This window comes from Marmota marmota, unplaced genomic scaffold (assembly GCF_001458135.2).
Source record: "Marmota marmota marmota unplaced genomic scaffold, marMar, whole genome shotgun sequence".
NCBI lineage: Eukaryota > Metazoa > Chordata > Mammalia > Rodentia > Sciuridae > Marmota > Marmota marmota.
Window position 1 is genome coordinate 1,833,225 of NW_026000048.1, and position 16,288 is coordinate 1,849,512.

A 16,288-nucleotide genomic window follows, 5' to 3' on the forward strand; every position below is an offset into this window, starting at 1 on the left:
GCAAAGCCCCGGTCTCTGTCTTGACCAGCAAGGCAGACATTTGTTTTCACAAACACTAGCCAGAATCTCCTGAGCACCAGTGCATAGGAAGCAAAAACCTAGTCTTTTCTTTTTAGGCCACTTGGGTGCAGTGGGAGAAGCACAGACACCTGTAATCCTCCTGCAGTACCACCTCAGGCCCTGGGAGAGGGTGTGACTGAGCTCCACCTCATAGGGTTACCCTCCCCTGCTGCGAAGCTGCTGGAAGGTACTGGAGCCCAGTACCTGGTGGCCAGTCCAGGCTCTTGCTGCAGCAATCCTCCCCAGGGTCTTCTCAGGCCTCCGACTCTGATTTTACAGGTTAACATTCTCCTCTTCCATCCGGAAGGCATTGAATACATCACACTCCCCTCCTCTGACCCAGGAAATTATGCTCGTTTTTTTCTCCATTTAGCTAATGGATTTCCTACACCCAATGGTCATATATAGTAACCCACAGATAAAAGGTCAGGAGACCAGGAAAGCTCTCACTTGTCAATGTGGGCGAGGGAAGCTACTTATCGCTGCACATGCTTGAGTTCCATCCCTGTGCTTTAGAACCTGAATGCAGAGGGCTGTGTCTGCACTGGGGACTCCCAGCCCAGTCCTCTACTTCCTGTCCTTGGGGGTCTGTGCACACACCAAGCTACACTTGGGCTGTGAAGAGACGTTGGGGACTTTTTGCTTGTTCCTGTCTTTCCTGTTGCATGGGAACTGCTCCCTGGAGGTATGTCACAAATCTTTGCACCTTTTCTGCTTTCTCTGAGTATTTCTAAGGGTGCCTCTGGTGGATTAGGTGTTTGCCCATTGGCTAAGAGTAGATTTAAGGTCCGGTTAACACACACACACACACACACACACGTGATGATATGGGAAATGAATATGTCAGTTGATTAACTGAAGTAATCATCTCACCATGTATATATATTTGTGTGTGTGTGTCCAAATATCATATCACACATACATACGTGAAATAAATACGATAAAAAAGACAAGAAAAAGGAAATTCGGCTTTGCCTCATGCATGCCTGGTCTGCCTGACAGTTAGATGGTTCTGTTCTTCCTCCTGCCAGGGCTGGGCCAGGGAACACTGAGTTGTTCCCTCCATTCTGATCCCTGGAGCTGTCTCATGCAGGCCTGTGCGTTCCCTGGCTGTCGCTCTTTATGTTTTGACCCATCGCTGCCAGAGGCTTGACCTTTTCTCAGGAAGCAGCCTCCAGACCTCATGGCACAGATTGGTGAGCTGGCTTGCTTGTCCCTGGAGCCCAGCAGTGGGGTTCTGCCTTCCCCGCATGCTGGCCATGAGAACTCAGCCATTTTGGCTTCAGGACCTCAGGAGCCCATTGTGTGATTTGGAAACAGAAGCTTCTACCTGGGGCTTGTTGGGAGCTGCAGGAGCTGCAGATGCGCATTCTGCTGTTGGGATGCTGGGTGATCACTCTCCACAGCCTTTGAGGGCATGAAGCACAGTGGCCTGGGATTCTCCCAGAGGTTCTGGGATGGTGGGGTTTGAGGGACTTCTGCGGTGAAAGTGATTCTGAAAGTGCACATGTGCACACTTAGAACAATTCAGATGGACAGCTCATAAGAGGATAGAGGAATTCCTGAGTCTTTTAATTCATCTCTGAAATTCATTCTACCAAATAATTCTTATTCTTGCCAATCGACACTCATAGACTCGTAGGATGTTAGAGTTGGAAGTAGCTCTGTAAGGAACTGGCCTGTTTACTGGTGGTGGTGATAGTGGGGCCAGCAGACTGGGGTCACTTGTCACATCAGCCGACATTAGGATTCATGTAAAGGTTTCCATCCCTTGCTTCCCTCTTTGGCTCTGTTTCTCTCTCTCTCTCTCTCTCTCTCTCTCACACACACACACACACACACACACACCATAGCCCCTGGAATGCTTCTCGGGGTCACTAACTTGGGCCAGAAGCCATTGCTTCTTACCAGCCCACAGAGGGTTACAGGAGGTAAACAGCATCTGGGATGTGACATAGCCAGAGCCTGTGTATGTGCGTGGGCACCCACTCTGGTGAGGAGGCAGAGACGGGAGGCTCTGGGAGTAGGGCAGGGCCCCTCCACCAACCTCCAACCTCACCTGCCCCACTGGGGCTCATACCACATTTCTTCTCCCTTGGAAAATTCTTGACTAGATTCCAAACATGTTCTGTAATGAAATCCACCCCCACTGAGACTAGGTGGGTGGCATCCCTGAGTGCCCACAGTCCCTTCAGCCTAGATACACTGGCAAATGGTCTCATTCTACAAGACCATATTAACAGGAGACGTCTGTGAACTGTGACTTCTATAAGGTCTTTTCAGAGAGTTACATATGTCCTTCCATTGTGGAAATTAGAAAAAAGGCAGGTAAATAACTTCAAACTACATTAGATAAATACTACAAGCAGTAATAGGACAATCATGAGCAATTTGAAGCCTGCCAGGCACTAAAAGAAAATGTCTAAGTCGGGGAGGCATCTGTACGGGAAAATGTAAAATGAAATTATTTCCATTCTGCTTCTCTTACACATGGACTTGTCTCCTGAGCCTCATAAGCACATTATCTCATTTGACAAAAAGTGTCAGCAAACACAGTGCTAACTTTAAAGGTTTAATATACTAAAAGAATTGCATTTTGGGGAGGAAGAGCAAAATTTGATATTGGCATACCTGTGGCTAAATTTTACTGTCAGAGTGAAATTATATTCTTTGGGATTGTGTTATGTCTGGTGACCTGAGTTGCCATCATTCAAAAGTGGGGATGCCAGGAGGAGGCCGGGGTCTTTTGATGGCACCTCACTACTATCATTCATCTGCTGCATGTGCAGGAGCCTGGACTCGCTTGTGAATTTATTTATGGGCCTCTTCCTCCTCCTCTGGCTCCCTTGTGAACCAGCATCCACCGCCTGGTCATTATGCACACCCGGCTCCCTTCATGGGTTGGCATCATTGGGATCACATGCATCACTAATAATGACACTGGCGTGTCTGCCAGGTCAGGAGGGCTCCAGAGAACCAGCCATCCGAGGCGCCACGCTACATTTGAAGAGATAATATTGTTCCTGGTGAAGGTTATTCTGCTGCCAAGCAGCCCCAGTTAACAAAAAGGAACAACCCTTCTTCTATGTGGCAGGGCTTACTGGTAGGAGAGTGGCAGGTGGCTTGGGTTTTCATTCACACAGAAGGGAGGACTTGGCGCACAAGAAAACTGACATGTGAGGGTGCATGCCCAGAGGCTGGGTTGGCAGACAGAAACCTGGTCTTGGCATTTGCTGGTGACATGTAGCATGACGATGCATCAGGATGGACAGTTGGCAGATGATCCATGACCCCATGAAGCCATACTGCAAGTGTGCACTATTCAGGGGTAAGCAGCTATGGCAGGCTAGGAGACCCCCTCCACCAGATCCCCAAGGGTGCAGGTGTGGGATTTGAGACCAGTCTGAAGTCTTGATCTTGGTCATTCCTAGTGGGGTATCTGGGTTGAATCTCAACCTCTGGGTAGTGGTCAGCAGAGGTGAGGGAGCCAGTGTTGGAAAGAGAAAGTTTCCAGAGCTCATGAGGAAAGGCAGTGGATCTTGAAAGCATGGTGTTGAATGGGCATCTCTCAGCCCACACTCAGCCTGCTGCTGATTGGCTTCTAGGACCCTCCTTGACATCGCTGCCCTCAGGTAGAGTGAGTATGTGCTGTGTGTATCCTGGTTCCCTGTTCCCTGCCACCCCTCTCAGTGCCTTTAAGATGAGTGACTCACACCTTTAGGCAAGAGTTGTGATATGTGCCAGGTTGCCAGGGATCCAGGCAGAGGCAGGGAAGCACAGCAGATTACCGAATGATTGAATCCATGCAATGGTTAGATATGAACTGTCTTCACATCAGAGCAGCCTGGACACTCCAGGTCGCCAGGATGAAAGAGCACAAGATGTGAGGCTGCAGAGCAGGATCACGTGTGTGTTCTCCATGTACCTGTGTCCCCCTGCACACATACATACACATATATGCACATACTACATGTTCACATGCACATCACACAAACCTCCACATACTCACTAGAATACCACATACACACACACACACACACACACACACACACACCATATCACATCCACAACATCTTTCTCCATTTTCCAGTATCATTCAGACAGCAAATCAGCAGGATTTCATTGACAATACTTAGAGGGGACTATTAAGGTAGGCCCCATTCATTTGGAGGTCTATCTTAAACAACATGATAATAACATTCTCTAACTTAATTAACAGCATCTATATAAAAGGGGGTAATCAATCCATTGATTGAAAATGAGATTCCCAAGCATTTCTAAAACATTTTAACATATAGTTAAACAATTAGAATTTATTTGTATCTCTAAGTCTTTACCTACTGATCAATAAATCAATTTATTTATTATTAGGGGGAAACAGGTATAATTATGAGCATTAGCCAATCTTGACTGAAAGTTTCTGAGTCCTTGCCTCTCCTCAACTCCATAATTTAGGGAGCTGACGACTCTCATCTTACAAACAAGGCATTGAGGCTCCGAGAGGAGAAATTCACGGTCTGAGTTTGCCAGGCTGGCAAGTCTGAGGGCAGGAGCGCATCCCAAGTGCCTGGAGCCCACAGGAGGCTCTGCTTTCCCGACTGTGCGGGCAGCAGGAGGGAGTCTGTCTGCTGCTGTGGGACAGTGGTGTGGGGGGATGTTTCATGGTGGGTCACTCTTTCAACACCTCCGGAGCAGAACAGGAACTTTGCAAAATCTCCAGACAGTGAATTTCTCAAGGTCTTGGGCCTCTGGTTGCTATTGAAGGGTGGCTTCTGTGTTTCTGTACATTGAAAACCACTTTCTCCACTTCCCCAGCATTCTCTAGCCCTCGCCACTTCCCTTCTTTTTTCTCCTGAGGAGACTGGACTCCCCCAGGCTTCCAGCAGCTCCAGCAGCAGACAGCACTAGGCAGAGCGGGAGTTCCTGCCATGAGAGTCCCACACAGCGCTGCCCACGTGTCAGAACACCACCCCACCTGCATACGCATTCAGATTTCTCTCTCCATGTATTAAAGGTTTCTGAAATAACTCAATAACCCGGCTGATCTGGAAATTTTCCAATTTAGATTATGAGAGAATATAAATAGCCATGTGTTCACTGCATGCCTTGCTGAGGAAGGAGACCTGACGTCAGGGTTAAGAGTCCTTGTCTGGTTCCAGGGGAGTCCTCCCCTGTTCCCCATCCCTTCACTTGATCCTCCAGAAAATGAAGGAATCCAAGTCTATAATCATGAATGTTTGCTCTGCTTCTAACCTTGAGTGATTCTATGATTTTGCTTTTGTTGAGTAAGATAGGGAAATAAACTCAGTATTCACTAGCATTAATAATTATGTTGTCTGAGCTGGGTGTGTGGTGCATATCTATAATCCCAGCTACTTGGGAGTCTGAGGCAGGGGGATTGCAAGTTCAAGGCCAGTCTGGGCAACAAAGCAAAACTCTGTCTCAAAATAAAAAATGACTGGGTTATAGCTCGGTGGTAGAACACTTGCCTCTCAGGTACAAGGCTCTGCGTTCCATCACTAGTACTGGAGAGGGGCTGTCCATCACACAGGTGTGCTGCGATTCTTAAAAACTGATGGCAAGATGGACAACATTCCCATGGAAATCCTTGCCATGGCTTCTTTGTGTTCCAAACAACTACCCTAGCAGCCACCTTGCTTCTTCTCTAACCCACAACAAGCACAATTTAGCTCATTTTAGTTGGGAAAAAGTAGCCCATCTGTTAGGTGATATTAAAATTCAAAAAAGGTGTTCATATGGTTGGGAATGTTTTGTCCGCCTCTTTTAAATGCTTTACAATATGCTACAAGTGAGAGGAGAGTTTAGTGCAAGCCAAGTGCTCCCAGAATTAGCTCTCTCTCTCTTACACACACACGCACACACATCACCAGCAATGTCTACTCTGGCTGTCCTTATTGAGCTGAGCAGAAGAGACTGCTTGGATCCCTTTTCTAAACTGGCTTTGTTTAAAATAGGACCATGACGATCGGCGATTCTCCAGTTTCATGCGCCAGAACTGTTTCAACACAGAGCCTCAAGTCCAACTCTTTCCTAGTTCAATAGCGGTACAAACCATGTTTTAAGACACTAGAATCATTTTTCTTTTTTGGTTTGAAGAGGAAAACAAAGGAAAGGGAGAAGGAGATGGTTTAAGAAAACTGGATTATTTCCTATAATCCCTGGGGTCCTCTGTCACTTAGAAATTACTGATATATTCCTGACCCCAAGGTAAGGGTGGGACCCAGGTGAGGTGAAGGGTGCAATTCCAGTTGAGACGTGGTGAGGTTGAGATGGTGGGTGAAGACAAGACTCTGAATTAGCATGCACCTGAAGGTGAGAATCCAGGTGAGGACAGGATTCCAGATAAATATGGAACTCCACAAAAGAATGGAGGGTGGAAGTCCAGGTAAGACATGAAATTGCAGTGGGAACAGGATTCTGGGTAAGGATGGGGTTTCAGGTGATCATGGCCTTCAGGTGAGTGTGAGATTCCAGGTGAGGACAGAACTATGTGGGAGGAGGTGCTTGCAGGTAAGGATGGCATTGCAGAGGAGGGTGGGTTTCCCTGGCAGGAGGGGAGCAGAGCTCCTGCTTTGGGGAAGATCAGAGCCCCTCTCACATGGTCCCCAGGATCTTATTGTTTAGGGACAGTGCAGGAAACCCTCCATATCAAGCAAGGACATCTCCACACTTTGAGGCAGAGGGGAGGGGGCCGCTTACTTAAATTGTCTTCGTCCTCCGTGTTGGTGGTGCCAGGGCTCAGGTACTTGAAGGGAGCGAGGAAGGTGGACAATATGCTTACTTTGTCTGGAAAGAGAAGAATAGGAAATGCACTTTTGACATCGAGTTTCAGAAGAACTCAATGCTTTCATATGTTCTTATTACCGAGGGGTTGGACAAGGGAGGTGGAAAGGTCGTTCTGGTTTTAGACACTTCATTCTGGCTCTGTCTTTTATTGAATTTCTGACAGCATTTTATCAAATTCCTCTCTCCATTCAATTTGAAACTTTATGATTTCCATCTTTCTTCGCTTATATTTGGCATCTTCCCTGCTCTCATTCCATGTCCCTTAAAACTTTCAATAATTGTCTTCAGGTAGCAACCTTGCATCTACTTACCAGGTGGGTGAGCCAGAGCCCATCATAGCAAGGTCACATCCCAGAGAGGAACTAAGGTGAGTAAAACAATTCATAATTTATAGAGAACCAGACCATTATTATTCCTCATTATAATTATTATATTATATTCAATTGTTATTCCTCGTTATGGAGAATTTCTTTTAGGGGCTTGAAATGCATGACTATAATGGGCGTTTAAAACCATAGCCATGTCACCTAGTGGGCGTTTGAGCAGATGTCTAAGAGGGGTCAGACGGGCCTAAAAATAGTGAGGGCAGGGGATCTGGACAGTCCCTCCTGGAAATGGCCAAGTATGACGGATGCTGAGGATGCAATTCCAGAACTGTGCTTTGTCAATGCCCTTGTAGCCAGGAAGTCAAAAGTAAGGTGGCCAAGCATCCTGGGTACCAGGCATCAAGCACAGCACAGTTGGCAAAATGGACCAAACTAGAAAATGCCACTCAAGACCAATAAAATGTCTCCTCCATAGTTTTAGAAACTCTTCTTAAACAAAGAGGTGAAGGAATTGTAGGTTGGAGGTATTTTGGGAGAAAAAAAAATGATCAAGGAAGGGAGCCCAAGGAGGATGTCCACTGACTAAGTTAAAGGCCAGGAGTTGAGAGTATTTGTGTGCGTAGAACCTGCTGCACCGGAACCCAGCCTGCTAGAGACACAGCACATGAGCCCCTCAGCCCAGGGATTCTCAGCTGCCCACTGATGCCCCTGCATCTGCAGGATGGATTATTGACCACATTTATTAAAAGGCTACGGATGGAAATGCCATCACTACTTATTCAGTGTGGTGGAGACTTACGGTAGAGTGACTTATTCTTTTCTTACCAAGTTGCTGGGTGAAGGCTCTACCAAAGGCTTAGTTGCTTTGATATCTGATGTCTTTCTCCCTCCTCTGAGGGTATCCACCCCTAAGGGCAGGGTGTTTTAGTGGGGCTTCAGTGTTCACATTGCACTCTGCGCCTTGTCTGCCTCTGGCACTACAGAGGAGCACTGTCTCCAGGGGGGCTCCCACTGGCACTGTATACCTTGATCGAAGTGTGATATTTTTTCCTCATGAAAATGCTCACTGGTGGTTTTATATGCCCTTAGCCTTCAGGCATCTGGACGCAGCCTGAAACCTGATCCTTTATTTTTATTTTTATTTTTTTTCCTGAGGTTGAGCCTGTTTTCTCCTTAGCCAAGCTATCCAGAGGCCAGGGGAGTTCACATTGAAATTCATTCAGAAGCCTGTTAACAGCTGTTGTTTCCAACAGGGACAGGCAACAATATAATGTTCACACAAAGAGAACAATAAATAACCCGAATATAAAACGCCTGCTCCTTCTGCATTCTACCAAACAAGAAGAATAAACCCAGGGAAGGATTTGCTCTCTCTGAACTCTAACGGCCCAAGCTAATTTACTACAAGAGAATGAAATATCTTGCTTGAGTTATAATTTCATTAAGGGAGTCCAATAATGTTACACAAAGACTGTGAAGCTCAAATGATTTAGTCTAGAGGATCTCAAAATGAAATTACAATTTTTTTTAATAAAGCAGGGCTACCGACCAAACACTCACAAAAATACCTTGAACTATTTCAGAGCTCACCTTGGCAAAATTGTGAAATATTTAAAGATTTTTTTTTTAAGATCTGCTGAAGTTGTCACTTTCTACTGTTGCTAGATTTATCAAATAAAAACACAGGACACCCAGTGAAAATTGAATTTCAGATAAATACCACATTTTTTTTCAAATATACATATATTGTCAAAATTGTGTGAGGGCTATCTAAACTGAGACAATTACTCATTATTTATCTGCAATTCATATTTCAGGCGAAGAACTTGAATAGACATTTCTCTAAGGAAGATACTCTAATGGCCAATTAGCACACAAAAATGATGCTCAGCATCACTAGCCATTAGGGAAATGCTATGAAAATCTCAGGGAAATTCCACTTCTTACTCACTACAATGGCTAATGGAGAAAGTAGAATCCTTGTACACTATTGGTGGGAAAGTGAAAGGATGCAGCCACCATGGAACTAGCAGTTCCACTTGTAGATTTATACCTCAAAGAATCGAAGCCCAGGGAGATATTTGCACATTTATGTTAGTAGTAGTATTATCCACAGTAGCATAGAGTCAGAAGCACTTCGAATGTCCATCTACAGATGAATGGATAAACATTCCCATACCGTGGACTATTATTCAGCCTTAGAAAGAAGGAAATCCTACTATTTGTGACAATGTGGTTGAAACCAGAGGAACTTATGCTAAGTGAAATGTTGAGCACAGAAAAATAAATATTGCATGATCTCATTAATATGTGGAAATCAGAAAGTTCCAACTCCTAGAAGCAGAGATTAGAACAGTTGTCACTGGGGGCTGGAGAAGTGGGAAGGATGGGGAGATATTGGCAAAAGGATATACACTTTCAGTATGAGATGAATAATGAATTCTGGAGACCTAACACACAGCATGTGATTTATATTTAATACTAGTGTATACTTAAAATTTGATAAGAGAGCAGATTTTCTGTCTTCAGGATGTACACACACATATATATATACACACACACACACATAAGGGTAACTATAAGTGTTGATGGAGGGCTTAATTAATTTGATCTTGGCTCTGTATACACATATTAAATAATCACACTACACATTCTGAATATATGCTTTGTGTCAAATAAATATTTTGAAAATAAATAGTCACTATGGCAAGAAAGAAAAGAATTGAATTATCTGTTCCTTCCGTTTTTTATCTAGCAGCCCTAATTAAGCCCTATCAGTTTTTCTTTTCTCTAGTGTAGTGGATTGTACATTTCACAGGCCAGCTTAAACAAACCAGACTAACAGAGTTGCTAACACTTGTTTACCATGTAAACACACTTAAAATTTCAACTATTATCTACCACCACCATCGCTGTATAAAAGAGAAATATCATACTGTGGATAGTACATACAAAGCAGAGAAACAATGGTTTCTAAGGAAGACAGACCATGTCTTCAAAATATTCTTATAAAGAGAGTGAGTAATTAAATTTTTTTATACAGAAAAAGTACAACAAAGATATTTGAGGTCAATGCCTTTCTTTACAGCTTCCCTGATAATTCACTTATCCATTCAGTATCAACATTCAACCAGCTCAGGGAGTGAGATTCCAATGTTCAACCCATTCTATTTTTTGTGTTTCTTAGAGACATCTTTTAGACTCCTGTTTTCATACAGGTTGCTGCTAAAAACTAGAGGCCATACTTTGAACTATTTGTGGAGATTTTTGGAGTACTGAGAGAAATTGATTCACAGAATTCTCCTTTCTTCCAGTGTCATCTCTCTTTGAATGTAAAGCCTAGAAGGAGGAGGTTGGTGAGCTCCCTGGGCATTCTCATCTCATGGTCCCGTTTTTCTGAAGTGAATCCATTCCACTGGAAATTGACCTAAGAGAGATACAGCAGGCTTGGACTGGCTCTGGTGTGGGAGCCAAGAACTGTTTTCAGGAAAGGTCTGATCACCATTAGGCATACCACAGCGTGGGGCTTTTAATGCATTACTTAAAATGTTCCAGGACATTTGCATTGTAAACCTTATTACTTGTTGAAGAATAATGGCTTTGCCCTTATTGAAATGACTTTATATATTTTTGAAGCACATAGGGAAGCATTTTCAGATGTAGAAGCCCTTTCCTGGAACCATATGAGATCATGTAGGATAGTTGGAATCTGCAAAGCAGAAATTCTAAAGTTATTTTTGAGTTGATGTCATGATGGTGTGGGGAAAACTATACTGTAATAAGGAGGAGAGATATACTTACTGCAATAAGGGTATTTTAGGTTTTTAAATATTTCCTCCTCATCTTGTTTAGTAATTAAAATATCCCAATTTGTTTATTTACTGTTTCTTGTTAACATTTTGGGATGAGGTTTAGCTTTACATATGATGTAAACTATGATTATCTTCCTTGAGAAAACACATATAGATAACAATGTTGTATTCAATATCAGGGATGCATGAGTCTCTCCCAGAAAGAATGTTTGATACAAAATCTTAAATGTTAAGAATTATTGTTGAAGCAAGGAATAGTGGCACATGTCTAAAAACCCAGCAGCTCAGGAGGCTAAGGCAGGTGGATCACTAGTTCAAAGCCAGCCTCAGCAAAAGCGAGGCACTGAGCAACTCAGTGAGACTTTGTCTCTAAATAAAATACAAAATAGGGCTGGGGATGTGGCTTAGTTATTGAGTGCCCCTGAGTTCAATCCCCAGTACCCCTCCACCCCAAAAAAGAATTATTGTTGAAGTGGTAAATGTAGTTCTTGGCCAAATCAAAATAACTACGTGTATTGAAGACACTGGGTTACTTGGTTATGAATTAACTTGCATGATTAGTGGGACCTGATTTTGTTGTGTTTATTCCACGTAAAGAAACTAAGACTTTAACCCCAAAGCGAAATGACACACCTAGACTTATCCATAGGGCTGTGGATGTGTACATGTTTCCAAGTGTGGCTTTCTTCTCTTGGAGCAAAGCCTATTTAAGGAACTCTTTATCTTTCTATGTTTTCTTCTAGAATGAAAATTTCTCCTGGAAGTAGCTGCAAAATTTTCTGGATTTTCGCACCTTGCCTTGCCTTTGTAGAACTTTAACTTCCCTATGTTTTATCTGCATACATTTAAAACCAGAAGGACAGCATTTTTTCTGTTTCTAATGCCACAAAATAAAGCAAGAAGAGTAATATAATAAATAACTTTTGATTTGAGAAAATAAAATAACTTAAATTGAGGGTTGGGTTGATATTTAGTAGAACATGGGTTTTCTGCAAAAGTAATCATTAATTGCATTAAAAAACAAAAGTTATCAGGGTTTCTGAAACCCAGGAATAGAGCTTGCTGAAGAGCATTCCCTGCATGTGAGACAGGAGGACCTGTTTCTCTACCCTGCCTTTCCCAAAAGCAGGCCATGTCTTGATGCCACTGACCAAAAGAGGGTCCAACAACTTTTTAGTTTTATCTTACCAATTTCTTTCTGATCTATTTAGGTAAGGAAGGGACATGGTAAATGTATCATATTCTCCATCATGAGCAGAGAATACACAAATGTTATATGATCCCAAGTCTACATCCTCAGTCCCAGAGTGAGCACAAAGGAAGGGTCAGTAACAATGAATGAACACATTTCTGACTGTGATAATTGCGGCAAGTTGACCAGCTGTCTTACTGTAAACAACAATAAAACTGGACAAAATATATGAAGCACCTGTTTTCAGAGGTTGGATAACAGGCAATGAGTGACTGATTTCTGAGGAAAGAGAAGGATATGACAGGAGTCTCACAATTTTTCAAACTTCCTGCCTAGAAGCATCTTGTCATAGTAGAAAGATGGACCTTAGTAGCAATGTGGACAAGTTGAAAAGGCAAAGATCAAGGTTTGTGCCACTGAGGCAACTACTACTTGAGGGCAGCAGGAAGCTGCACACAGAGAGACATTAAGGCTGGGCTGCAGGTGAGCAAAGGGAGACTCAGTGAATCTGGCAGAGAGTAGCTGCTTGGGGACCTGGAAACTGAAGGAAGCTTCAGGAGGTTGCACAGCCCAGGACAGGCATTCCAATCAGGCAGGTAGAGAGGCCTCACTTAGAGTTGGTGTTCAGTTGGACTCTTAGACAGGTCATGATTAAGGACTGGGGATGCCCTTGCCCAGAGAAAGGACTACTCTAAACATGTCCTAACAAAGACTTAATAAAACAGTCTTTGAAATGGTCAAGCTAGTAGGCCATAATAAATTGCCTGCTGGAAGAAAAGTCAAGAAACACAGTAAGATCCAGACTCTCAGCAATATAGGACCCTCAATGTCCAGCAAATAATAGTAGGAAGAAAGCATTGCTCAATTTGGGAAGAAGCGGATTTTTAAAAAATAACCTGGAGTCATGAAAAATACAGTTGAAGAAAAAGATGCAGTGATATTGAAATTAGCAGATAAGGACTTCATATAGATGTTACAAATACCTTCAAAAACTGGAAGGAAAGTGTGGACATGTGAGTTAATTGATATGAAATGTTGGTAAAGAAATGGAAATTCTAAAGATGAAACAAATGAAAATTCTCAAGCTAAAAAAATATAGTATTTGAAAGGATGAAATCATTGGATGGATTTATCATTAGTTTGGTCATTTTGGAAGAATATAAGTAAATTTGAAGACAGGTCAATATAAACTGTCAAAACTGAAGCATGAGGAAAAACAAAATGACAGATGGGAAAGAATATATATGATTTGAATTCAAGAAAGAATGGAAAAATATTGCAGTAGGATAAACATTTTAAATGAAAGTTAAAAAATTTTATATATTTTTAGAAACATCAAATCACAGATCTAAGTAGATCAATCAATATTCATTAGAATAAACACAAAGAAAGCTGTACCAAAGCATAGCATATCATAGTTAAATTGCTGAGAACAAAAAGTAAAAAAAAATGTTTTCAAAGCAGTCAGAAAAACAAGATACCTTCAATACAGAACAACTAATATGAGAATGATAGGACATATATTTGAATTTCACTAAAGAAATTTTTACTCTTGAAAGAGAAAACTAAATGAAAAGAATATATACAATGAATGGGTAAATTGTTTGAAAGACAAATACTATCATGGTTCACTGATGGAGAAATAGAAAACCCAAGAGCCCAAAATCAACTCACATAAAACCAACCCCTAGGCCTAGATAGTTTCACTGGTAAACTGTAAGAAGTATTTTAGAAATAAATTATATGAATTTTATGCAAAATCTTTCAGAAAACAGAAAAGGAGGGAAGAATATAAAATTTGTTTAATGAAGTCAATGATAATCTAAAACCCAAACCATGTCATGATGTTATAAGGAAAAACGAAACAAAGCAGACAAAACCCAAGAACTACAGACAAATAGTCCTCATGAGCAGATGAAAGTCTTTAACAAAATAGTAGCAAACCAAGTTCCGCCTTATGCAAAAAAGGATGACCTAATATGAACAAGTGCAGTTTATTCCAGAAATGCAAATATGGTTTCGTATTTGAAAATCAATCAGCATAATTCAGTATGTTACCAAAATAAAGTAGAAAAACCATTATGTCAATAGACTCAGAAAAAACATTTGACAAAATTGAACACCCATTATTCATGAAAATTCTCTAAAAACAATATTAGGTGAATAGTTCCATAGGTTGATAAAGGGACTATCCAAAAATTTACAGCTAATATTATATATAATGATGAAAGATTAATGATTTCCTAAGATTGGGAACAAGGTAAGGACATGTTTTTTCACCACTTCTATTCAACATTGCATTAGAGATACTAGTTAGTGTAATAAAACAAGAAAAATGAGAGTCACAGAGATTAGAAAGAAGACTGTAAGACTCTTTTTTTCTTATGGTGTGACTAGAGATATAGAAATTCTTAACACAAGGTTAAAACAATCAATAGAACTAACAAATGAATTTAGATACAACTCTAACATATAAAACTCTACATGATTCTATGTACATAATAAAAAATAAAAATAGAATTAAAGATACTATGGTGTTAGCATAAAAAGATGTGAAGTATTTTGAATTTGAAAGAAAAAGATGACATGACAAATTTTCCATTCACATTTTAAAAAATATTACTGAAAGAAATTAATTGGAATGATACAGTATTTTCATGAGAGGCAATATTGTAACAATATCAATATTCTCCAAATTTATCCACAGATTCAATTGAATCTGAATCAGTAATCCAGTAGGCTTTTTTGTTGAAATTGAAAATAATTTTAAGTTTTTATGGAAAAGCAAAGGACCCAGAATAGTCAAAAAATATTGACAATGAAGAACAAATATAATATAGTTATGGCCTATGGATACATAAACAAACCAATGAAACAAAATAAAGATTTCAAATATAGAATTATCTATACATGATTAATTAATTTTCAACAAGATCTCAAAGAAATTCATGAGAAAAGAAAGCCTTTGAACAAACAGTGCTGATAAAATTGGATAACATACTAGAAAAAATAAAGTCTGAGCCCAAACAAGAAATCTTCTAGAAGAAAATATTCGAGATTAGTTTCAAGGTTTTCCTGTAGGCAGATACTTCTTAGAACATAGAAAATACTCACAGTAAAAGTAAAAATATTGTAAATCAATTTCCATCAAAATAAAAAATTTCAACTCACTGACATAATGCTGTTAATAAAACTAAAAGAAAGGCACAGATTGAGAAAATATGTTTACAACTCAAAACATATTTTGTATCCACAATACAAGAAAAACTCTTGCAACCTAAGTTTTTTTGTCCTTAATAATGCCCTTTATTAAAAAGTCCAATTATAAGACATGTTCAAAATAACTGAATAGAAACTTCACAATTAAAGATATACAAGTAGCTAAGTATTCAACAGTAGTATACATCTGGAGAAATGCAAATTAAAACAAAGAGATACCAGTAAATACCCATTAGAATGGCTACAATTAAAAAAGACTGAGAATGCTAAATATGGGCAAAGATATAGAGAAAAATCATAATTCACATGTTGGCATAATATGTTTAGAAAACTTTAAAAAATATTTCACCTATTAAATACCTACCTATCTATGACCTACCAACTCAACTTCTAGATATTTTCCTAAAATAAATGAAATAAATATGTTCAGAAAAAGACTTGTACCGGGATATTTCTAGAAACTCCATCCTAGCTCCAAATTGGAAGGATCTCAAATGCTTGTCAAGAGAAGAAAAGAATGCACAAATCATGGTGCATTTATATAATAGAATAGCACAGAGTGAAACAGGCAAAAGGAAGCAAAAGGATTGAACTATTAAGGTACAGTATGCTGTGAATGAATCTCAAAAGCATTATGTCAAGCAAAAAGTCTAAACACATAAAAAATTAATTTAAAAAATTAATTAAAAAAAAAGTCTAGGCACATATGAGAATGTGCTATGGGATCTCCTTTGTGAGAGGTTCCAGAACTGGCCAAACTGACTCATGGGAAAGAAACCAGAACCTTTCAGGGTGGGTTGGAGATGGGCTGGGAAGAAACAAGAGGATCTTTCTGGCACCATGAAAATACTCTATATTTAGATAGGGGTATG

At 40.7% G+C, this 16,288-nt stretch overlaps 1 protein-coding gene across 2 annotated transcripts in view; it reads right to left on the minus strand.

The window, feature by feature from the left end:
• The window catches only part of Adarb2 (adenosine deaminase RNA specific B2 (inactive)), a 474,517-nt gene that overhangs the window by 150,521 nt on the left and 307,708 nt on the right, over positions 1 to 16,288 (minus strand). For both annotated transcript variants that reach the window (XR_007351071.1, XM_015495145.2), the window contains exon 2: positions 6,781 to 6,867. Coding sequence is in view for 1 of the 2 variants with exons in the window: in XM_015495145.2 (XP_015350631.1) it covers positions 6,781 to 6,867 (87 nt within the window). In the remaining variant the exon portion in view is untranslated. The remainder of the gene's footprint in view (positions 1 to 6,780; positions 6,868 to 16,288) is intronic.